At 33.9% G+C, this 26,145-nt stretch overlaps 1 protein-coding gene across 1 annotated transcript in view; it reads right to left on the bottom strand.

Annotated features, from left to right (window-relative positions):
• The window catches only part of ROBO1 (roundabout, axon guidance receptor, homolog 1 (Drosophila)), a 1,299,652-nt gene that overhangs the window by 86,029 nt on the left and 1,187,478 nt on the right, over nt 1-26,145 (bottom strand). Inside the window, exons 9-11 of the mRNA XM_010844344.1 lie at nt 10,012-10,020; nt 5,888-6,012; nt 3,366-3,537 (exon numbers count right to left, since the gene is read on the bottom strand). Of these exons, the coding sequence (XP_010842646.1) occupies nt 3,366-3,537; nt 5,888-6,012; nt 10,012-10,020 (306 nt within the window). The remainder of the gene's footprint in view (nt 1-3,365; nt 3,538-5,887; nt 6,013-10,011; nt 10,021-26,145) is intronic.

Raw genomic sequence — 26,145 nt, 5'->3', positions numbered from 1 at the left:
TCTCCCACAGAGTCCATAAGACTGTTCTATACATCATTGTCTCTTTTGCTGTCTCGTACACAGGGTTATTGTTACCATCTTTCTAAATTCCATATATATGCGTTAGTATACTGTATTGGTGTTTTTCTTTCTGGCTTACTTCACTCTGTATAATAGGCTCCAGTTTTCATCCACCTCATTAAAACTGATTCAAATTTATTATTTTTAATGGCTGAGTAATACTCCATTGTGTATATGTACGACAGCTTTCTTATCCATTCATCTGCTGATGGGCATCTAGGTTGCTTCCATGTCCTGGCTATTATAAACAGTGCTGTGATGAACATTGGGGTACACGTGTCTCTTTCCCTTCTGGTTTCCTCAGTGTGTATGCCCAGCAGTGGGATTGCTGGATCATAAGGCAGTTCTATTTCCAGTTTTTTAAGGAATCTCCACACTGTTCTCCATAGTGGCTATACCAGTTTGCATTCCCACCAACAGTGTAAGAGGGTTCCCTTTTCTCCACACCTTCTCCAGCATTTATGGCTTGTAGACTTTTTATTTAGTGAGTGTCTACCATGTGTCAGACCTTGGTGGATACTGTGTATGTATGACAGAATATTCCCTCAATTGGAAGACTCGGATTGTTAAGATGTTAATCCTCCTTAAATTGTTCAATAATTAAAGTGGAATTAAAATTAAAATTCTGATTTTTTTGTCTGCCTAGGATATTAGGATATGTATGTATATCTGTGTGTGTGTATGTGTGTATTATGTGTATGGAAATTGACCAGTTTTTAAAAATTTATTAAAAAATGAAGAAGGCCTGTAACAGCCAACCTAAAACAAGAAAAACAAAGTTGGAGACTTTACCAGTTTGTAAGGTTTACTATAAAGCTATAATAATTAAGATCACATATACTGGCATAAATAACTGGAATATAACAGAAAAAATAGAAGTAGGTTACTACATTTATGGGGGCTTCCCTCATAGCTTAGTTGGTAAAGAATCCCCCTGCGATGCAGGAGACTCCGGTTCGTTTCCTGGGTTGGGAAGATCCACTGGAGAAGGGATAGGCTACCCACTCCAGTATTCCTGGGCTTCCCTTGTGACTCAGCTGGTAAAGAATCTGTCTGCAATGCGGGAGACCTGGGTTTGATCCCTGGGTTGGGGACATCTGCTGGAAAAAGGAAAGGCTACCCACTCCAGTATTCTGGCCTGGAGAATTCCATGGACTATACAGTCCATGTGGTCACAAAGAGTCAGACACGACTGAGTGACTTTCACTTTCACTACATTTATGTTCATTTGAATTATGATTACCATGCCAGTGAAATTCACCGGGGAAAGGGCTACCTTTTCAGTAACTGATGCTGAAATATTTAGGATCCATATAAGGGCAGAAAGGCAAATTTGACCCTTATTTTATACCATAAACAAAGATTAATTAAAGATTAACAACTTAAATCTCAAACATACAGACAATAACGATTCCAGACAAAAACAGGTGAATATCCTCATGATCTTAAGGTAGACTAGGGAACTAAAAGGACAAAGCACAGGAGAAAAAATAATACATTGGTTCTCATTAGAATTAATTTTTTAAGCCCTGAAATCATCATTAAGCAAATGACTGGGAATAAATATTTATAATACATGTATCAGACAAAGATATATCCAGACTACATGGGAAAATGAAAAAAAAAAAAAAAGAGAGAGAGAGAGAAATGAGTAGAGTATATGCATCCATGAAAAGGCAAACCAGGATAACTGAGTGCATATGCCCACCCATAGTCGTCTACAGAAACATTTAGCTTTATCAATAAAAGTCCTGAATTGAAAATAACCCATCAATAGAAGAGCACAAACATAAACATAAATAAAGTGTAAGCTACAATGGAATACTATACAGCAACAAAAAGAGTGCATACGTATTTCTTTTATGTATATATATATACGTATATACAAGTACTCTCCAGTTTTTGAAAGTTCATTATGAGCCAGTTTGCTTTTATGAGGGCTTCCCTGATGGTTCAGTTGGTAGAGAACCCACCTGCAATGCAGGAGACTCCAGTTCGATTCCTGGGTTGGGAAGATCTGCTGGAGAAGGGATAGGCTACCCATTCCAGTATTCTTGGGCTTCCCTTGTGGCTCAGCTAGTAAGGAAGCTGCCTGCAAGCCGGGAGACCTGGGTTTGATCCCTAGGTTGGGAAGATCTCCTGGAGAAGGGAAAGGCTACCTACTCCAGTATTCTGGCCTATAGAATTCCATGGACTGTATAGTCCATGGGGTCACAGAGTCAGACATGACTGAGTAACTTTCACTTTTTTGCTTTTATGAAAGACCTATATTAATTAATACAGGGCTTCCTAGGTGGCTCAGTGGTAAAGAATCCTCCTGCCAATGCAGGAGATGTGGGCTTGTTCCCTGGGTCGAGAAGATCCCCTAGAAAGGGAAATGGCAACGCACTCCCAGTACTCTTGCCTGGGAAATCCCATGGACAGAGAAGCCTGGCAGGCTATAGTCCATGGAGTCACGAAGAGTCTGACATGACTGAGCATGCAGGCATGCACATTAGTGTATTTGCTCACTAACTGAAATAAATCTGAAGTGGATTTTCAGTTTTATGAAAAGAAACAATTATTTCCTCACTTTATGCCACTTCTACTTATATTTCTGTTTCACAGGAATGCTCTATTTTCAAAGAGCAGAGGAAATCTGTTTGTATATACTTTTTATATATTTATATGCTTACTTATATTTCCTTTCCTTCTTACTGCTCTCCATCTTATGGTTTGGAGATTTTCTCTATTGTTATTCAGTCTCGAAGTCATGTCCAACTCTTCAACCCCATTGACCACAGCACATCAGGCTTCCCTGTCCTTCACTATCTCCAGGAGTTTGCTCAAATTCAGATTTCTCTACTACTGCATCTTTATATTTGGCATTAATTAATCATGCTTAGAAGAGTTGATAAACAGAACAAAAACTTGGTCATCTTGAGTTGTGAGAAGGATCTGTCAACAATTCATCTTATCTTCATGATTTGGAAGAAAGAAAAAGGATGATGTTTTATACCAAGAGATTTTAAAATAATTTTTTATTTTTCAAAACATGGACACAGTCCTGTGTATAAGTATTCAGTGTAAACTTTCCTTGTATAATTGTCATGCTTTTATGAATCGAATTTGATGCAAGAAATTTCATATAGCCTAGTTAAAATAAAAATGATTTTACATTTAATCACTTTAATCTTTATCCTTTTAGCCTTATATCAAATTTACTGTAAGAAAGGATACAAAGTTGAAAATAAGTGTGCTTACTGGCATTCTCTTTAGACACTAAGCCAAACTTTGCCATTTTGAAATAAAATGCTCTACTTTACCATCGGTAACTTCCAAATATGCTTTTGTGATGATACTTCCGGCAACATTCAAAGTCTGGCAGATATAATAACCAACATCAGATCGCTGGACATTAGTAATAGTGAGGTCACCAGTCTGGGAGACTGAAAAACGGCTGGATGACTGTGGTGGCTGATATGAGAAAAGCAGATTCTAGAACCCAGAATTTGGGAGGAAAGAATAATAGGTTAATTGCTAGTTTCCAACATGTTTTTATGTTTTATATAAGCAGATACATAAATAGCAGCAGCAGCACATAAATATTTATACATATACAAACATATGTATGAAAATAAACTAAATATTCCCTATCACATACCCACATAGACAGAGGTACACACACACATACAAATGCACAAAGTTTAATCATCTAAACTTAAATGGGGTTATTTGAAAATTTAAACGAATTCTAAATATTGATATATGCCTTTATAATTTCAATGTCAAACAATACTATTTATAAAAGAATATGAGATACTATTAGAGTTAAATGTTTTACATATTTCAGTAAACAGACTCAAAAGTTTTGTTTCACATAGATGTGACTATTAGAATTCTAAACATTAAATCTTTAAATATATAAACAACATTAAAATTTAAACACATTCCAACAAATTAAGTTTATCATTTTGGTACCATCACAAGAATCTCTGTTACGTGTCCATTATAAAAGTTCTGTAATCTCTATCAAATTGTCAAGTTTCTTATTTTTCTGGTTAAATGGTGAACATATCTATTGTAGATTTTAAATTCAAATACTGAATTTAAGAATTCATAATGGAATTTTATTTCTGTAGAAAGTTATCTTAAAAACAAACTCTAGACAATATGTGATGTTACTTGGTGGTACAAATTTCTCTCTTTGAATCTAAATATCTTGCTCATTGGAAGGAGTGTATATTTCATGGAAAGTAACATTTAGTATCATTCTTTTTCATGAAATAAATAATATCAACATTTCTTCTAATCAAATAAATTTGCTACTTTTTAAAAATTTTAGGTGCCTTTTAACATGCATCACTTACAAAAGCTTAACTACTAGTGTATGATATGTATTCAATAACAAAATATTAAGAAATAGTGAGTTATTAAATCAAACCAAATCAAATAAAAAATTATTTCCAATGTGATATAGACATTAGATGACAATGAATGATCTATTTAAATAACTAAATGGATCATCTAAATATTATTCTACTAAGAAGATCTGCTAGTGGATTTACTCTTATTGATACACAGATATTCATGTATAATATACTTTCAATTCCTCCTGTTCTACTAAAATATTTTTTCTCGTCTTTAATTTTCTGTCAGCTAATTATGTCCTTTGAAGCCCAGTGAAATGTGTTAGAACCAACCAAGATATCAGTACTCAAATAATAGCCCCCATACCATAATCAAGTTGATATTTGCTACCAAAATGAAAATAAAAGTTAACTTGATGGCACGGTGTACAAATTATTAGTGAGTATAGTCAGTAAATTACCTCCATGTAATTTTTATGAACATAGTAGAAGATCAGAAGACAACATACTCAAGATTGATTTAAACAAAAAATAAAAGAGGTTAGGAATAATATTATTAAAAATGAATGAGAATAATTTTCACAAGTATCAGAAATATGTAAAGGAAGATGTGTCCATTTATTGAAGAACTCAAGTCACTAAGCGATAAGAAAATGTATTTTTAAAACTATTTTTAAAGTTTCCTATTATTTTTAAAGTGAAAGTGTTTCAAAATAAGCTGAAGTCTCTTTAATAAGAGACTTTTAATAAGACTTTAATAAGCTCTTTAATAAGCTGAAGTCCAAAAGGAAACTTAATTTTTAAGAACACATATCTCTATATTCTAGCTTCACTGTAAATAGAAAATTCTGGTTTATAAAAAGGTATAGAGAGTAGGACTTGATAGCAAAAGTGATCACATGTTACAGTTTTCAAAGAATTAAAATATACTGAATTACATCCAACATAACATCTATGCTAAAGAGACTTTCACATAGTTTGATGAATCTTTAATTGATAGATATATGATAGATAAAACATAAAGAAGCCAAGAATACACTTCAGATTCCTAGTGCTTTCAGAGAAATTGCACTGACATCATTATCTTTGTTTTAAATGTGTGCAAATCTATTTTTAAATATAAGTACAATTATCTGAATAAGAAAAGTTAAAACTAACTGAATAAACTTGAGAAAAAACTAGTTTTTTTTTTAATGTGGCTGAATTGAAAATAAAGGAAATAAACTGGAAAATGGAAATAAATTGGGAATAAATTTTCATGATTAAACAATTACTATTCTATATACCACCTGGTGTACCAAAACTAGGCAGGAAAAATCTGAGAATTAAAATTCTGTTTTACTGTTGAAATATTCAGGTCACTCAGAGATGTCTCAGTTCTCTTAAAGCAACAGCTATGTGACTAAATCATTTGTTGCTTTTTCTTATCTACATGGCATTTCACCTGTGCTGACTGAAATATTAGAACAAGGTCATACCTGACTCCCCTCTCTCCTCCAGAAGATAGCTGGTTGGGGATTTCCTGTTGCCTCACACTGGAAAGTGACCGTTCGTCCCAAGGCAACCACCTGGTCACGGGGTTTCACAACAAAATGTGGAGGTTCTGAAGGAGATGAAACAGATTACCCTGAATCAAAAGCATGCAGTCACTGTCCTAATTGAGACAATCTGCTGATATTCCAAGTGCTGCCATTAATTTATATCACTTGTTACATACTATCTAGATATACATAATGCATCAATTTTCACCCTTAATTCAATTGAAGCTAAATTGTTAACTGCATATTTATAGACTAGAATCTGGGTAGTTTTGTAAAGACATTTTTTTTTAATTACTTGATCTTCTAAGATGGACTTCAATGTTAAAAAGACTTCTTGAGCTACAATTTGACCCTTTACATTCAACATACACTCGACATTTGAACGAACAAACATTTCTCCTCATTTAGAGCTGCTTAAAGGTGTATGGACATTAATCTTACACACAAGAACCTCCTGATGTAGGCAGGTCCTAAAATTACTTTAACTGAAAAGCTCCTAAAAGGCTACTATGGAAAGTATAACCATTTAAAATCTTCAGTCCAATTACTTGAATGGAAATGAATTTAAAGTACTGGTGGAGTCAAATGCCTCTTTCATTTACATAGGCAAGGGCATGTTCAAACAGAATATATATGGAAATGAGGGCAAATTGGAAACATCTGCTCATCCTGACATTATAAATACTGCCAGCTTTGTCCAAACTGTTTGATTTATACAGCCTTAAATGGCCACTTCATCCAGCAGTAAATAGAGTGTCAGAAAATTGTGTCAGTTACACTGAGAGCAGTGGCAGCTGAAAACATTAGGTGTGCTGATGGAGTCACTGGCTTTAAAAAAAAAAAGTTTGTTTTGGGCTGTGCTTTATGCTTGGAAAAAATGTGCACTGAATCTAAGTCTTTCTACCTACTGTTTACACTTTTCAAATTCATTTCTTATCAGTTGTCTGAAATGCTTAATTATTCTCATTTCTTGTTTCAGTTCAAATTGAAGTGAATGTTTCAAATCAGAAACATTTACAGTTTATACAGCATAATCCACTTTTTAAGACTGTTCCATTATTTCTAAACTTTTCCTTAAAAATATGCTTATGTCGGTCACTTAGGATAAGCTCTTAAAGTGAATATGAACCAAAAGTATACCCAGATTATGTTCACATACCAGTCTGCTCACAAGAATATGACTTCTTTGTTAATGAAGGTGAGGATTCGAAATGGTACTGTTTTCTCTTGCTAAATATTTTTTGGTCAATTGCATCTGGGACATCTATACAAGTATTTATAATATCTAAAATATAAAGTTTATAAAATTTACAAAATATAAACTTTCTACATTTGTGTGTATACAGGTGTGTAAAGTGAAATATAAAACCTCTTTTAAAAAGAAAATGCATATGTAAAACAGCTTGCATGGTCACCAAACTGAAGAAAGCAATTATATTTCCTAACTTTTAGATGAGTGCGCTTTCTCCTATACTCCCCTTTTATTTTTAATTGAGGTTTAGTAGAAATTATACCATTTGACTAGAAAATTACAGGAGACCTGAAAAATCAGGGCAAATGCCTTCAAATATCCTATAACTTACACGGAAGAAAATACAACGTTAGGAGAATAAGTTTAGCTCAATTTGGTAATACTGAAGTTCTAGCTTATAATTTTTTTAAAAAACTCTGATTGTAATTGAGTGGTTTACTCATGACTTTGGTAAACACCATCATTATCCAGGTATAATAACAGGCGTGTGCATCATGGCCTGGGGATTTTCCTCCACACACATCCATACAGGAGCATTTGATTCCTTAGTAAAGGGTTAGAATAATTGACATAGAAATTAGACCGGAAATTGAAAGGACTAAGACTGGATAATAAGCTAAATCCAGAAAAGAGTTTGGTTTGTTTCAATGAAAGAAAACCAAATGATTAATTAAATGAATGGGAGAATATGACTTTCCAATATATGCAGGGAATTTGAGTAGGAAAATATAAATGTTCAAATCACTCAGACAAGTAAAAACTTCGGGTGGTCTCTTTTCTAAATCCCAGCAGCATGTCTAATAACATGTGCCAGAATCCATGTTTCTTTTATAAAATGCCAGCTCGCCTGAAACCTCAAAGACGTGGGAACAAGGAATACAAACCCTTACGCTAACTGCATTTATCCTGCAGCAACCCTTCCACACAGGGCATTTGCCTGGAAATGAATATACTATATCTTATAGGCATATTCTTCAGCCAAGAACAACAATGACACCAGCTAGAAGGCATGTCTCAGAAAAAATCCTTTTCTACATGTATGTTAGATATTAGATGTAGACATATCTTAAGGAAAAATTTAAATGGATTAAATATGCCTCTATCTATCTTCTATCATCATTACCTATATTTAGATTGAGAAGGTAGATTACCATGTGCATCGAATTGATGTTTATGATAAAATGCTGGGATATTTTTCAAAGGCTACAAAATTTAAATTCACTATAAAAATAGATAAACATGTTATTAATGTCACATATGTGCAGTGTTGGAAATAAAATTAGAAAAGCAAAGAAAAAAAGAAAATCTACTGATAATGCAGCCATACAAATTGGACTGTGTAGTTCTAAAATATTCTCCTACAATATCACCTAAATGACTATTTAACGGTATAAACATTAAGTTACCTTAATTACTTAACTAATCAATTGTCTTTAAATCTAGATTCTAATTTCCACTGTTAAACACACTGGTGAAGTTAACATTCTTTTCAATTTTATTCAAGTTGATTTCAACTGAAACTCTCCTCCCAAACCTCACAAACACTGAGTTTTAACAACCTTGCCAAACTTAGAATCTCCTAATTGGCACTTTTATATTAGTGAGATTAAACATTTATTTTCACATTACTTTGTAATTAATATCTCATTTATTGTGGATATTGTGTTCCTGTGCTTAGTTTTTTGATTTCTAGGGACTAATGATAGACTAGTTTTATCCATTTCTCAGAAACATTTTATATATATATATATATATATATATATATTTCCATTTATTAAAGTTTTTTCTAATGTAGTTGGGCATGTTTGTTGTTCAGTCAATATAATTATATAATAGAGATCACATAATACCTAATAAATTATATTATATAAATGTTTACTTCACTTTCATCCTTCACTTTTGCTTTCATTAAATTTGAATCCAACTATAGTTTTGCACATATGGAAAGCTTTTTTTCCCAAACAGTTTATTATTGCATTACCATTATTGAACAATTCACCTTCCTATCTGTGTTAGTATGAAATGACATCTTTAGAATATTTGTATAGATTTTTAATTTAAAACATAGATTTTTCTTGGGGTCAAAATTATTACATGGAACACCATACAGAAATATCCAAAGATGGTGCTCTAGCATCCTGAAAGTGTGTGACTGGACGCCTTCCACAAAATATTGATTAGTGAAAGTATTCAAAAAATTTTATTTACATGACAACAGATCTTTATTATAGCAAATTTTGATACATTTTAAACACATCATGTGGTTATTTCTTACATATGAAACGAATCTGACACATAGAAATAAAAATGAGTGCAAATAGCCTTAAGTGCAAGGTTATTCACTTATAGGACTTTCAATGACTATTACTGAACAACAGTTAACCTCAGACAGATATGGATGAATTCATAAACATATTTTAGATCTCCCAAACACAAATTCTCCTCTGGGCACCTATTTTGTTCATTGTTTACCTCATAAGATATAAACTGAAATGGTACTTAAGCAAGATAAAATCCTACTCCTTGTTTTATCACTCATTTAGAAAAGAGGAAAAAAATAAAAGGATGCAGATCACACATCATTTAATAAGATAAAATTAGCAACCCCATTACCTTTCACTCTTTGTCACAGTTACCCATACTTCCTGCAGACTTTATTCTGTGCAGTCTGTCTTTGTGGCCAATGACAAGTGAAACATGGAGGCTGATTGGTTGAAGGACATGGAAGGGTATGGATGGAAAAGGGCAAGAGAAGTTCCAGTCACAATGACACGATGATTAGAAGATGGCCAATAAAATGTCAACTTACCAGACCCAACTAAAACAAAACAAAAAAGAAAACATGGAATAAATAAAAATAAAGAAACTGAAAATGAAACAGAAAAAGTAGTAAGATTTGACTTAACCAATGATCTTTTCTTTTAAATAAAAAGAACACATTAATATTTGGATACATGGCTCATACTATCCATGAATGAATTATATTTGCTAGCATTTCTATATCATCATAAATCATTTAAGAAAAATAGAAATGAATCTTAAAATATCTACTTTTATTAAATGGCAGAGCTACAATGAATAATAGCTATAAAAGTATAAAACACTTTTCAATGACTTTACATTGTGCTACCAGATGACAGGATCAGATAACTATAAATGTAATGGGTTTAAAAGAAAAAAATACTATAAATCTTTACTGCTAATGCCACATAAGAGTAGAAATCAAACATCTTAATCAAAGATAAAGTGTTAAATCCTATAACTCCACCATCAAATTAATTTTTAAATGGTTCATGCTGCCAATGATATTCTATTAAACCCATTCTTCTCATACTTGAATAAGCATTAGAATCACCCTTAGATCTGGTTAATATACAGGTTATGATTATATAGGTCAGGACTATGACAAGGGATTCTGCAGAACCCAGGTGTTGCTGGTCATGACCATCGGCTGAGTAGTGTCATTAATAAAAAGTGTTACATTTGTATCCTTGCATATTTTTCGATGAGAAAACAGGAAAAAACATAAACACATTATGAAAACAGAAAACTTAATAACACTAGTAAAGTTAGAGTCACATTACCTGTTTTCAGGGCTGAAACACTGAATATTTTAACATAGAAAGCTTGAGTAATACATATTTAAAATACTGGAAAGCAATTGTTTTGCTCATTTAGAAACAAAGGTAATTATTGTCAAATGCAGAGCCTTTTCATAATAGCCCAGTAGATACCCACAATACATTTTACTCAAATAAATAATGCCCATGTCTTCAGCAAGTCACAATTAATTAGACTTGATTGCATTTCTGTGCCTTTGATAAATGAACTATTCTAAGCACTGCTACTGTGAAATGGTAGTTTTAAAAAAGAAGTGTTCTTCTGTTCTCTCTATTGTTACCACATCTGCAAAGTTGAAAGGTAATTCAGAAATACACTTTTAACTCACACGTTCTCTTTAGTGTGAGTGAAATAGATTGTTTTTATTTTTCACTCTAAAGTAAAATCTCTAATTTTTCATTCATGCAGGCAAGAAAAGTTTAAAAAAATCTCATTTACTCAGGCATAATGTTTATCATAGCATCAAACATGCCATCCAGATTTAAAAACACACACAGAGAAGATGGGGCTTGTTTAAATTCTCAAAAGCTTCAAGATGCTGTCTTTTAAATGACAGAAAGAAATATTCAGAAACTACAAGAAAGGAAACCTGATAACTACAGCAACATAGCTTTGAGAAAACACAAAGTTATAAAATTATCTTTTGGGTAATCTCTGAAAATAAATTTGATTAGACTAATACAGTTAAAATCAAGCCTTTTTGAAAGTCAGGAAATCAGAGAATGATTCATCAATAGTTTCTAGTCATGTATTTTCAGTAATTTAAAATTTCTTAAACAGTTTCAAAAATATTTAACATGTTAGAAACCAAAAAAATCACTGGGAATTAGTTCATTTAAAATTTTAAAAGGCACTTTTCCCTTGCTTGTAGGCTTTACCAGCTGAACTGCAGTTGAATCTTTTAATTAAAATCCAGTGTGTTTAAGAATGTCCGGCTAGTGTGCTTGCATATAACATCAATGGAAATTGATAACTGTAAAATATTTCAAAGTCTGTTAAGGACCTTAAAACTTATCTAAGACAACATCTAACACAGAAGCTCCTAAAACATCAGAGGTTTTTGAGAGGACTCTATCTTGAATGATCTTTTAAGCTTTTAACAACCATGACTATCAGGAAGTGAGTCTTCTTATCTAAATGAAAACCTGCCGGACACAATTTCATTTGTTCTAGTTTCAGCAAACAAATAAATGCCATTTAGATCCTCCACATAAAATCCTTTTACTCATTGAGAATAAATGACAGAAATGTCTTTAAATCTTTAAGTTTTTCACTGATTGCCCCTTTCTCCATATTTCTCGCAGTCAGGATGGAGGATATTTTTTTTCCCCTATACAGAAAGCAGAGACCTTCTACACAACAGGCAGTGCCCATTATTGTTGAGTTAGATTAGTTCAGAAAGAATCAGAAAAAAATGGGTCTTTTGGATCCTGTTCATTCATTATCCTCTAATGCCCCTGGTTTATGAGCAACTTGTTTCCCACCCACTACAGAACTCTTCTCAACTTCTTTTTCTGCTTTAAAGGCTGGGAGCACCTCTATCCCAATCCCTTTCCTCTTAAGAAAGAGGAAAAGCCTGTCTCTCTATCTCTAATAAAACAATAAAAGGTTAGCTCTGGAAGTGACCTTAGAATTTATCAGTCTAAGAAATTAAATTGTTAAAAATAACTTCTTCAAGGTTACAGATGCCTAACTGAAGACAGTCTTCCAGGTTTCTTGACTAAATCCAAGTCTGTAAAAATTCTCCTACTAGTTAATCAGTTTGGGGAGAATGATATGCAATAGGACAAATAATCTATTTCATTTTACATAAACTGTTTAACCTAAAATCCTTACTACCTATGCATGAAAGCAATTTTAAAGTATTCCTTATGATATTAAAATTCTTTAAAGAATATTCAGCTATAGTTTGAAAAAGACATGGGAAAGTAACAGGTGAGAAGAAAAGAGACTTAAAGCCTTGTAAAAAGTTCACCTTTGGGGGGAAAAAAAGTAATCATTTCTTAAGGGTAAATCAACTTTAAATCAATTCTTATCTTGAAGTGACATTTTATGTCAATAGGCATTGAAAAAATAATACACTTTTGAAGATGAGGACAAATAATATTTTGACAAAAATACTCAGGGTAAATGTGCCAAATAGGAAGTTAAAATAACTTTACAAAATAAATACATATTTTTAAGAGGAAAAAACCTTACTAATTTTTGTCTTTTAATGTTTCAACATTGTGCGGATTATAATCCATCTTCAGGAACAGATTGAAATTTCTTTACATTGTAGGGAGTTTGGAAAGGGGTGAAGGATTGGAGAATTTGCCCTAAATCCGAGTTTGTATATGAAACACAGTGTTTTCACCTAGATTTTATTTTCTTGAGGTTGGGTGCAGGAGGAAGAGGAGTTAAGCAAAATCTAAAATACACACACACACACACACATTTATATAATATAATTATAAAATTCTGGTACCCTTTTGATTCAAAAGGAGAAATGGGATAGCACTCTAAAATATTTGGAGATATACAAATTACGTACTTGAGTAACAGTTTTTAGAAAATGAACTGTTTAAAATGGTATAGGGAATTTAGCCTTTCTCTCTCCCATTCTCCCACGCCCTCCTCCCCTACACACAAATACACATACACATGATAATAGAGTAAAAGATTTTCTTCCTCTTTTGAATGGGTCACCAAAAAACTCCAGATTATTTAATTAGTCTGAACTCTTCTGTATTCTAAGAATGTACACTATTCAGACAATAATCTTTTGGTATAAATAAGAGAAGAAGCTAAGAGCAAAGACACAAAAATGAAGGAAGCAAAGAATGAAGCAAGGGAGGTGGGGAGGAAAGGAGAAATAAAAGACTCATTTCTTCTATCTGCTTGTCATATTCAGGAGACATGAGCCAGAAAGATGATAAATGTTTGAAAAAATTACACAGAAGCCGGAGGAAGAGGCCTTTTTTTGGTCCGAGAAAACAAGTCAGCTGGACAGATACTTAAGACATCTTCAGATTATGTCTAATAAATACAGGGACCAGCCAATCTTTATAACTACTTAGGCCAGAAGAGAAGAAGATAATGGGCCTAAATAATAGCATGGATACTTAGGAAAAGTAGAGAAAAGAAGCAGTTAACAGTAAAGGTCACTGAACCATGAATTGGTTGCCAACTGTGATGTCTCTAGAGGTCTTTAAATATGGGATTTATTTCCATTTGGCCACAACAGCTTAGCAATATAACCCTGTCTGGTAAAGAAATAGAGTAGTTGACTCTTAAAGTGCTTTCTACACTGTGATTTTAAGACTATGGAAATTCAGAGGTAAAGCAGGACAATAGATATACCCCTCTGCCTCCAATATTTTTCCTTTAATTATGTACATACAAATGGATACCCTACTAGAAAATGTCCTGGGAAATATTCTTTTCAGTTAACATTACCTAAAGTTGATGAGGTACTTTAAACACATATCTCATAATATAAATCCAGTTGATATCAGAAAATTGCAAGAAATTAAAATATTTGCAAGTTTAGCACAAAGGTAAAGTTATAATTTGGATATTTTCATATTGAAATCTTTATTTTTGAAGCATAATGGCAAAAATTTTGAATTTGTACTTATGAATTAGATAAAGTATCCAGATTCTTCATTGTCAGCAATGGGTCATACAATTATTTTCATTATTAGTAGCTAAACAGTAGTGAATCCCTAAAATGATGTGATTTTTCTCATTCTCATACATTGTGCTTTTTGAACAGCAAGGTTCAATGAACAAATATTACAGACTGGAATTGTAAATATCACATTCCAGAAGAATATGAATAAAGTAGTGAGTTATAAGATTTTTTTGAGAAGAAATACATTTGAATAAAATAGAAGAACACTCAAATATTTAAGCACTGAAGCTATCTGCAGTTGAATTGACAAAACCCAGTCACTGTTACACCAGAGAAATTATATGCATAGATACTCGTGAATGATATTATCTCTAACAATTAAAAACTCTCAAGATATGTTAATATGAGATATGATTTCTTTTTAGGGAAAAGACTGAGTTTAACATAAAAGCCTGTCATTATGTCTTTCAAGTCTTCAGGCATACAAAATAGAGTGACTAAGAAGGACATTTTTAGAATATATTTAATTGGTACATAAAATACCATGAACTTTTCCCCTCCACTTAACTATCTCACTTTATTCTTTAGGACAGTAGCTCCAGAAACAATTCTGATTGTTACAGCTGAAGTGGGGGTGCTTTGGGCGTCTACAAGGCAGAGGTCAGAGATGCTGATAAATATTCTATAACACACAAGAAAGCTTCCCATAACAAAGCATGATCCAACCCAAAATGCCAATAGAACCATGACTGAAGACTTTGCTATCTGCACAAAATATTTTGCACTATGCCTGATACACAAAATACCTTGCACTATGCCAGAAAAAGTTAATAAACTCCTTATTCCCTTCTATTTCTAAAAATGTCCCCACTGTACCCCAAAACAGTTATTAAATGGTGAAACTTGTTATTTGCCTGCTAAAGAGTCTGAAACTGAAATGCAGGTATCCAGCAATCTATGACGATGTGTATGCCACCTGACATAGGATCTCAGGATCATTTTTTGGTGGTATCGGTATCAGTTCAGTCGCTCAGTCGCTTCCGACTCTTTGCGACCCCTGGACCGCAGCACGCCAGGCCTCCCTGTCCATCACCAACTCCCAGAGTTTACCCAAGCTCATGTCTATTAAGTTGGTGATGCATCCAGCCATTTCATCCTCTGTCATCCCCTTCTCCTCCTGCCTTCAATCTTTCCCAGCATCAAGGTCTTTTCAAATGAGGGAGTTCTTCGCATCAGGTGGTCAAAGTATTGGAGTTTCAGCTTCAACATCAGTTCTTCCAATGAATACTCAGGACTGCTGGCTTCCTTTAGGACGGACTGGTTGGATCTCCTTGTAATTTTGGTGGTAACAGTCCCTAAATCAATTTAGAAAGCCAGAAACCTAGATCTTTCTTTTTTTCTTCCTTGAGATGTACAATTCATTACCAAATTCCATAGCTTTTACTTCATAACTATTTCTCCATTCCATCCACCTCTTTCTAACTCTATTACCACCACCTCGGGCAAGTTATGCAACAGCAATCACCAGAAATAATGCCTTGCTTTTTTCCCATTCCAACCTCACAAAGCAACCAGAATGCTTAAAAACTAAACTAATCTTATTATAGCACATTTAGCGCAAAAGCCTTCAATAGGGTCTCACTGCTCTTAGAGCAAAATCCCTAACATGGCCTTGCTAAGTAATTCTTTGGTGTTTTCTCATATTCCTTCCCTCCCCCACCTTTCTAACTTAGCTATGTAGGTCTTCTTCTCATTCTTGAGTGACCTTTGCTCCTTATTACTTCTGGTCCTGTTTATGCTATACCCTGAGATCCTCCTATTTTAAATTCCTACTCATCTCAGCCCTTAGCTAAAACAAACAAACAAAAAAATATTTCTTCAAGGAGCTACCTTAAATTTGATACTAAATCTTATCAGAATGCTACTATGTTCTCACAGAGACCTAAACTTTTTTTCTAGAGCATTTAACTATAGTCTTAAACTATAAATTTGTAATTATTCTATAGATGTCTATTTCTTAAAATAGCCTGTAAGTTCTATGAGGGCAAGTATTTAATTATTTTGTTTTCCGTCATTTCTCTAAAACTTATCGAGTTGAGGACACTATTTACATTGCATTCAAATATCTGTTGAAAGAGTGAACAAATGACAATAATGTCCCCAGTTGAAGGCACTTTCTTCCACCCATACCTTTAAAAATCCACTTTTTAAATTCTGCTGATACTATAGATATTTGTGTATATCTCTCTTTATCAATAAGCTCCATAAAAGCAGGCTTACTATCTATGCACTCACTGTGTCTTGTGTATTGTTTTATACACAGAAGGTGCTCCAAAATTTGTTTAGTTGAAAATCTGGGACCCTTATCTTCAAATAGCATAAGTCATGGAGGGTCAGCATTAAAGTACTTGATGGCATAATAATAAAACTACTCAACTGACAGTTAAATAACTTTGGATCAGATTCTCTGCAAAATTATCAGATATATCCTGCATAAATCACATAACCTTTTACGTCTCAATTTAATGAAGATCCATCAACGTTAGGTAACTATGTGTCAGATCATACACTAGAAACCTTCCCAGCAACTCCGTACAAGAGTTCAATATGCCAATTTTGTAGAGGGAGAAATATGAAGGTTAAGTAATTTTCTTAAAATCATTTATCAGGTAAGACATGGAAGATTGGCACTCAGGTCTGTCCAGCTCTTTTAATTCTTGCTGTTTTTGGAATACTGCATGACTTGTTTGTTTAAATTTAAAAAAAAACTGTTAAACCTTCATTTCAGTTGCTCAGTCGTGTCTGACTCTGCGACCCCAAGGACTGCAGCACACCAGGCTTCACTGTCCATCAACAAATCCCAGAGCTTGCTCAAACACATGTCCATCGAGTTGGATGGTGATGGTTGGTGCCATCCAACCATCTCATCCTCTGTCGTCCCCTTCTCCTCCTTATTAAACCTTATTCTAATGTAAATTTGGTTCTAAAATCTTTTGGCTCCATGACATAAACAAAATAACTTTCAATGAAAAATTATTTACAAGGCAGCCACTGAATGAGAGAAAATATGTGCAAATTATATTTCTGATAAGGGGTTATTATCCAAGAAACTCATACAACTCGATAGCAAAAAAACAAATAATCTGATTTGAAAAATGAGTAGAGAATCTGACTAGACATTTTTCCAAGAAGACATATAGATGGCCAACAGTGACATGAAAAGATGCTCAACATCACTAACCCTGAAGGAAATGCAAATCAAAAGCACAATAGGATATCACCTCACATATATTAGAATAGCTATAATTAAAAAGACAAGAGGGACTTCTCTGTGGCTAAGAGTACACACTCCCAATGCAGGGGGCCTGGGTTCAATCCTTCGTTAGGAAACTAGATTCTACATGCTGCAACTAAGAGTTCACAGGCCACAACTAAAGATTCTGCATACTGCAACTAAGACTCCATGCAGCCATATAAATAAGTGAATATTAAATAAACAAACAAAAAACAAGAAATAGGAATGTTGACAAGGATGTGGAGAAAATAGTATACTTTGTGTATTAGTGAGAATGTAAATGCGTGAGGCCACTATGGAAAACAATATAGAGGGTCCTCAAAAAATTAAAAATAAAACTTCCATATGATCCAGCAGTTCCACTCTTGGGTATTCATGCAAAGCAAACAAAAACACTAATTTATATATACACACACACACACACACACACACACACACACACCCTATGTTCATTGCAGAATTATTTACAATAATCAAGACTTAGAAAAAATCTAAATGTCCATTACTGGATGAACGGATAAAGAAATATAAACTGATTAGCTAAATAAATACATACATACACAATGGAATACTATAAAGCCACAAAAAGGATATCCTGTAATCTGAGATGACATGGATGGACCCTGAAGGTATTATGCTAATTGAAATAAGTCAGGCAGAGGAAGAAAAATACTATATGACCTCACTCATATGTGGAATTTAAAACAAAAAATTAAACAAAACAAGTTTATAGATACAGAGAACAGATTGATGATTGCCTAAGTTGAGGGTGAGGGGGACGTGGAATGGATGAAAGAGGTCAAAAGTTACAAATTCCAAGTTATAGTAAATAAATAAATTTTATAATGGAAGATATAATGTACAATAGAGGGAATATATTTACTAATATACTACTGCATTCTTGAAAGTTGCTAAGAGAGTAAATCTTAGAAGTTCTCATCACCAGGAGAAAATTTCTAACTATATATGGTGATGGATAACTAGACATATTGTGCTGATCACTTTGCAATGTATATAAATATAGAATCATTATATTGTACACCTAAAACTAATTATACCTTAACAGAAAAGACATTATTTAAATGAATATTCTTTATATTAATATATGAAATTAACATGCATACATAATTATTCTGTGTCACATATGGGCATGTTTAACACACATAAAAAGGTTTTGGGGGAGGAAATGACTCATGTTATATTCTATTTTCTCATTAAAAAAGAACAATGTCCAAACAGCCAATTCCATCTCTGCAAAATGATGTGATGTAACCTTTTAAGATAACTACTGTGAACGTCAAATGTATGCAACCAAGTATCAAATGTATATGTTCAGTTTGCTATACATTATAAAAACAACTCTGACCTCAGTTCTTTCTTAAGTAAAAAAGAGACCTCATCCTTGTCTAGTATTCAATATCTCAACAATCCAGTACAGAAATTATGTAACTTATCATTATTTCCAATAAGCCTAAATCAGGTCAAATTTACTTATTATCAATTATATTTATTCATTTAGTATTTATTCATTGGGGGGAATAAAAAGCCTAAGTAAAAACACAAGTGAAAGTGAAGTCGCTCAGTCGTGTCTGACTCTTAGCGACCCCATGGACTGCAGCCTACCAGGCTCTTCTGTCTATGGGATTTTCCAGGCGATAGTACTGGAGTGGATTGCCATTTCCTTCTCCAGGGGATCTTCCCGACCCAGGGATTGAACCCGGGTCTCCCGCATTGTAGACAGGCGCTTTACTGTCTGAGCCACCCACCCCTCAATCTCTTTACTAATGATCTAAAAAGAACACTGTTTGAAATGGCTCTTCTGTCATCCACAACATCAACTTTTTAAAAGTACCTTTTTTTTTTTATAATCATAAGTATTTTAATTTTATTTTATTTTTAAACTTTACATAATTGTATTAGTTTTGCCAAATATCAAGATGAATCCGCCACAGGCATACATGTGTTCCCCATCCTGAACTCTCCTCCCTCCTCCCTCCCCACACCATCCCTCTGGGTCATCCCAGTGCACCAGCCCCAAGCATCCAGTATCGCGCATCGAACCTGGACTGGCAACTCGTTTCTTACATGATATTCTACATGTTTCAATGTCACTCTCCCAAATCTTCCCACCCTCTCCCTCTCCCACAGAGTCCATAAGACTGTTCTATACATCAGTGTCTCTTTTGCTGTCCCGTACACCAGGTTATTGTTACCATCTTTCTAAATTCCATATATATGCGTTAGTATACTGTATTTATGTTTTTCCTTCTGGCTTACTTCACTCTCTATAATAGGCTCCAGTTTCATCCACCTCATTAGAACTGATTCAAATGTATTCTTTTTAATGGCTGAGTAATACTCCATTGTGTATATGGACCACAGCTTTCTTATCCATTCATCTGCTGATGGACATCTAGGTTGCTTCCATGTCCTGGCTATTATAAACAGTGCTGCGATGAACATTGGGGTACACGTGTCTCTTTCCCTTCTGGTTTAAAATGCCATATCTATCAGTTTTAATTGTGCAGTGCTCTAAATTTTCTCCTAATAACACTGACCCACAAAATAAATGCCCTACAGCTAAAGCTAACTTTAACAACCATTGAAATATTTTCTTACTCTCATAATTTTGCTATAAAGCAATTACTCAGCTACATTTTGTCTTATACTTATTTTAGTATTTTCCATAGGTGTGTTTATACTGGCACATTATTTATCAAGTAGAGAGTATAACAGTTTAAAAGCAATTAAAATGCTCATGGTGTTTTAATCAGTTTTGCAAACTTTATGTAAGATATTAATAGGTAGTAATTTTTAATTAATACAAAATCTTTTAAAAAATGAAATAAAAAGAAGCATATTGCATTTTAAATTGTTGAAATAAGGCTCAGAGGACACCAGTTGCTGTATAATGTAACTATTCTAGTGATGACCCTAATGTTTGGAATATATAGAAATGATTTGTGAATCTGTAAGGATGAATACTGTTCAGCATCATTATTCATTCTGTGTATACCTATAAAATATTTAAAATGATAGCAAGCAAATAATAAAATTTGATACATATAGATGCATTGATAAGCCATAATTTTTAATTATCTTGCATATTTAATTTATCCAGGTTTATCACAAGAAAAGGCTGTCCTTAATGTCAAACAGTCTAAAATCATTCTCTTTATGATTATTCTCTCTTAAACAATGAGTTACCTCAATCATTTATGTCCTAGTAATTCTGGATAAAACAGAATAAATATATCAATGTAAATTAACTTAGGATTTTTTTACACTATTCACAAAATCACAACATAATTTCACATCTTAAAGTTATGTAAGATTGTTGGTAATGAATTTAATGTTTTAAAATGAGCTACCCATAAATGACTAGAGCAAGAGACTAATCTACTTTTTCAAATTTCATTCTCAGGCTGAGTAATGCAGATGCTTCAGATTCACACAACTCAGTTACATCTTTCCAGGTTGCTTTCATTATTTCAGAATGTAGGTTTCTAAAGATGGTTACGAAGTCATCCATCTATATAAGTGAGCAATGAGAAAGATGTATCCACTGTTATGTAGATGAATAAATTCCAGTAAAGCTCATAACACAATGGAAGATCCATGATGTGCTGTTTACTAGTGTGGTGCTGTGTCCGTATTTGTCACAGAATCACATTATGTACCAATTATTTCTTGTACCTGACTGCTCTACTTATTTCTTCAAATACTTGCTTGGCAAAAAAAAAAAAAAAAAAAAAAGATAGTGTTTCAAGTTCTCTATAGGAAGGTTATGTGGAGAATTGCTTTTTCTTTTGAATAATTTTCAAGATTTATATCAATTTGTGTGAAATAACTGAAAGCAACCCAAAACCTTCATGAGTAAATCAAAGAAATCTAAGGGAATGTCACATCTTCAGCAGTCATTAGAGTCAAAATGGCTATCTCTGAAAGGCTATAAGAACACAAGAAGCTCTTTACTTTATCCTTTCTACCAAAAAAAAAAAAAATAAAGGAAAAGAATCATAGGCCATAATGCTACTGAGTCTCAATCAAATCAAATACCATTTAAAAAAAAAAAAAAAAAAAAACAGCAGGAGTGGAGCTCAGCATCCTATTTATGCCACCAGATCAGAACAGTTAGGAGAGGGGAAGCCATTCTCACAAATCATTCTCTTGTTAAATTCTGTAGTGGGACTTCATTAAACCTCTTGGCTCTTAGCACTCCACTTTCAGCCTGTTCACAAAGAGCTCAGCTGGCAATACTGACTCTTTAAAAGTCTTCAATCACACATTGTCTTTGGGGGTTTTCTTCGTATAACCACAAATCATTTCTTTCTCATTAGCTCCTCAAATCTTCAGTTAAATTTTCTTAAAACATGATTTTTAACTACAAAGCAACCAACAGCAACAACACAAAAAGCCACAACAAATCCCATAAGGGGGGTATTCTGAATAAGTATTGAGTTCAACATTAAGAGTAGCAATACATATAATAGGATGTGGTAAATATATATATATATATACACACATACATATAAAACACTCTGTGTGTGTGTGTGTGTGAGTGTGTGTGTGTGTGTGTGTGTGTGTGTCCCATTCCCTGAAGCTCTGAAGTGCTGTTTACTCTAGTACCACTGACTTTACCGGGCCTTTGTGGCTTACTGCCACATGTCATGAAGAATCATTCCCCAAAGAAACAGCCTGCCATCTCTTGTCAGAGCGTGGCAAACATGTCTCACACATATCAAGCTTCTTAAATTCATCAGGTAAAACTTTGAGGGCCTCATAATATGTGTTTCCTCAAAATGTTGAACTCACAGTTTTGGGTTTTTTTTTTAATCTGAAATATTTTATTTACCATTTCAAGTAGTGAACTCACAGTCCTTAACAACAATCTTGGATTATAGTAAACCTGACTTGAACCTGCAAAAAAAGCCCTCTGACACTGTTAGTTTTGGCTCTGACTCAAATAACCACCTTATTGGTCAGAAACAATGTACTATTATACTGCCAGCTTTTCTGAAATCAGCAATTTAAGCAAAGTGTTCCAACAAATGATTTAAATGAAGTCAACATCAAAGAAAGGGAATTCAGAACTGAAGGGTCCAGTTTTTTCTCTCTTACTTCTTTTCTCTTTAGATATTATACCAGCTCTAAAAAGCAATATGACTCTTAAACTCAATCAGATCTCATATGCTGATAAAAAGCTAAACATGGTGAAGCCTGTTTATGGGAACCACAAACTTACAAAAAGGCCTTTCTTTCCTCTAGAGTTTGTTTTTGAATGCAAGTTTATAGAAGTTTATCCCTCACTACTGGCAATAAAATCCACAATCAACTACATTGTTTTATTTCTACTCAAATTTTAATTTTACATCCTGAAATAATTATATAGTGGTCCATTAAAAAAAAAGGCCAGACATACAACATGTGATATTGTGTAAGATTCACATGCGGTTTGGTAATCTTCAAAGCTGTTATTTCACATCTTAGAAAAGGTTCAATGCACAAATGTGCATTTGTTTTAAATCTGTACTTCTGATCCATTTTTGAGACTGTTAAAGTTTTAAATTATATAGTAGTTATTACTGGAGACCATCTATCAAATGATTTTTAACTCTAATTAACTCAATTGTTCCAATATATGGATTATAACTATGGAAGAAGCAATGAATGAATTGAGTATTATTTATTTCAGCAGGAAATTCAGCAGCATTGAACATATTAGGGGGGGAAATAATTATGTTTAAAGATCAAAGGGAGTCATGTTAATTATGGATCTGTTTTAAAAAAAAAACTATTTGGGTCTCAAATGTACGTCAAATACACACAATTAATAAAAACAAAAAACATTTTAAACTAAATGTAGAATTTTTTGTGGGTATCTAACTTATTTTCTGTTTCCTGAAGCAACTAGAATAAGAATTGACATTTTTTTTAAAACCACAGTTACAGAAGACTTGATAGTCATTTTTTACTTAAAAGTGTTTACCGTGTAAAGTGTATCTGTGTAAAGTGATGGAGGTGCACATATGACTCTGACTTTAATCTCTTCATACAGCCAGTGACAGGCACCTAAAGGGCACGAAAGCTACATGCAGTCCTGATTCTGACACATATGAAGACACGTCGCTGGAATGACCTCTTTCTCTTTCTATTCCTTCTTCATATCATCTTTATTGCTTCTTTTATTGAGCATTTCAATGCTTCACAGTGTGCTACCATTTCATATTAGCTCATTAATTTCCACAAAGTCCTATGAGGAAGATATTCTCACTCCCATTTTACAGATGAGAAACCTAAGAATCAGAGATTTCATTTCTTCTATATTCAGCTTTTGAATCCATATGTGTGTCAGAAAAGAGTGTGTTATTAGTTCTACCCTACAGAATTTTCCTAAAGCAGCAGCAAAAATATGTCCCTAAAACACAGTCCAACAAATATTGAGGACTGATTTTGACAGACCGGCCTCAGTATTAAAGAACCAAAGAAAATTATAATTGCATACAAGCAAAACAATTACCAAACTATGCATCAATCAGCTATAAAAAACTTTCAAATCTCTATGGTCAAAATAAATATTACTGGGACTCTAACGGGTTTTAAGGTGCTTTGGAAGAAGATGAGAAAAATAATCATAACAACCACCACTTTTGCATAAGCACTTCATAACCCATAAACCACTTTTTTAAAATATAAATTCATTTATTTATTTGGAGGCTAATTACTTTACAATATTGTATTGGTTTTGGCATACATCAACATGAATCCACCCCGGGTGTACACATGTTTCCCATCCTGCACGGCCCTCCCACCTCCCTCCCCATACCATCCTTCTGGGTCATCCCAGTGCACCAGCCCCAAGCATCCTGTATTATGCATCGAACCTGGACTGGCGATTCCTTTCATATATGATATTATACATGTTTCAATGCCATTCTCCCTAATCATCCTCCCCCTCCCTCTCCCACAGAGTCCAAAAGACTGTTCTATACATCTGTGTCTCTTTTGCTGTCTCACATACAGGGTTACCATTACCATCTTTCTAAATTCCATATATATGCGTTAGTATATTGTATTGGTGTTTTATTTCTGGCTTACTTTGCTCTGTATAATAGGCTCCAGTTTCATTCACCTCATTAGAACTGATTCAAATGTATTCTTTTTAATGGCTGAGTAATACTCCATTGTGTATATGGACCACAGCTTTCTTATCCATTTGTCTGCTGATGGACATCTAGGTTGCTTCCATGTCCTGGCTATTATAAACAGTGCTGCGATGAACATTGGGGTACACGTGTCTCTTTCAATTCTGGTTTCCTCAGCGTGTATGCCCAGCAGTGGGATTGCTGGATCATAAGGCAGTTCTATTTCCAGTTTTTTAAGGAATCTCCACACTGTTCTCCATAGTCCTTGTACTAGTTTGCATTCCCACCAACAGTGTAAGAGAGTTCCCTTTTCTCCACACCCTCTCCAGCATTTATTGCTTGTAGACTTTTGGATAGCAGCCGTTCTGACTGGCATGAAATGGTACCTCACTGTGGTTTTGATTTGCATTTCTCTGATAATGAGTGATGTTGAGTATCTTTTCATGTGTTCGTTAGCCATCTGTATGTCTTCTTTGGAGAAATGTCTGTTTAGTTCTTTGGCCCACTTTTTGATTGGGTCGTTTATTTTTCTGGAGTTGAGCTTCAGGAGTTGCTTGTATATTTTTGAGATTAGTTCTTTGTCAGGTGCTTCACTTGCTATTATTTCCTCCCATTCTGAAGGCTGTCGTTTCACCTTGCTTAGAGTTTCCTTTGTTGTGCAAAAGCTTTTAACCATAAACCACTTTTATGAGACTGCTTTTATTTTCTTATTTGATTTTTAAAACTTTCTATCATGTTTGATGTTTACAGTCCATGTACATTCACTTTCTTTTCAACAGATGAGAACACTGACTCAAAGAAGTTAACTGACTTGCGGGGCAGTCCTTGATTGGCTCAGACAGAAAATGGTACATGAACATCAATGATGCTCCTAAGACTGCAATAAGCAATGAGACTAAGAAGGCAAAGTAAACAAAGTGTACCTGCAAGGAAGATATTAAGCAGAAGATATTAAGAAGACGTGGCAGGAATACACAGAACTATACAAAAAAGATCTTCATGACCAAGATAATCACAATGGTGTGATCACTCATCTAGAGCCAGACATCCTGGAATGTGAAGTCAAGTGGGCCTTAGAAAGCATCACTATGAACCAAGCTAGTGGAGGTGATGGAATTCCACTTGAGCTATTTCAAATCCTGAAAGATGATGCTGTGAAAGTGCTGCACTCAATATGCCAGCAAATTGGGAAAACTCAGCAGTGGCCACAGGACTGGAAAAGGTCAGTTTTCATTCCAATCCCAAAGAAAGGCAATGCCAAAGAAT

Source organism: Bison bison, unplaced genomic scaffold (assembly GCF_000754665.1).
Source record: "Bison bison bison isolate TAMUID 2011002044 unplaced genomic scaffold, Bison_UMD1.0 scf7180017864200, whole genome shotgun sequence".
Taxonomy (NCBI): Eukaryota; Metazoa; Chordata; class Mammalia; order Artiodactyla; family Bovidae; genus Bison; species Bison bison.
This window is presented reverse-complemented; position numbering and strand designations above follow the sequence as displayed.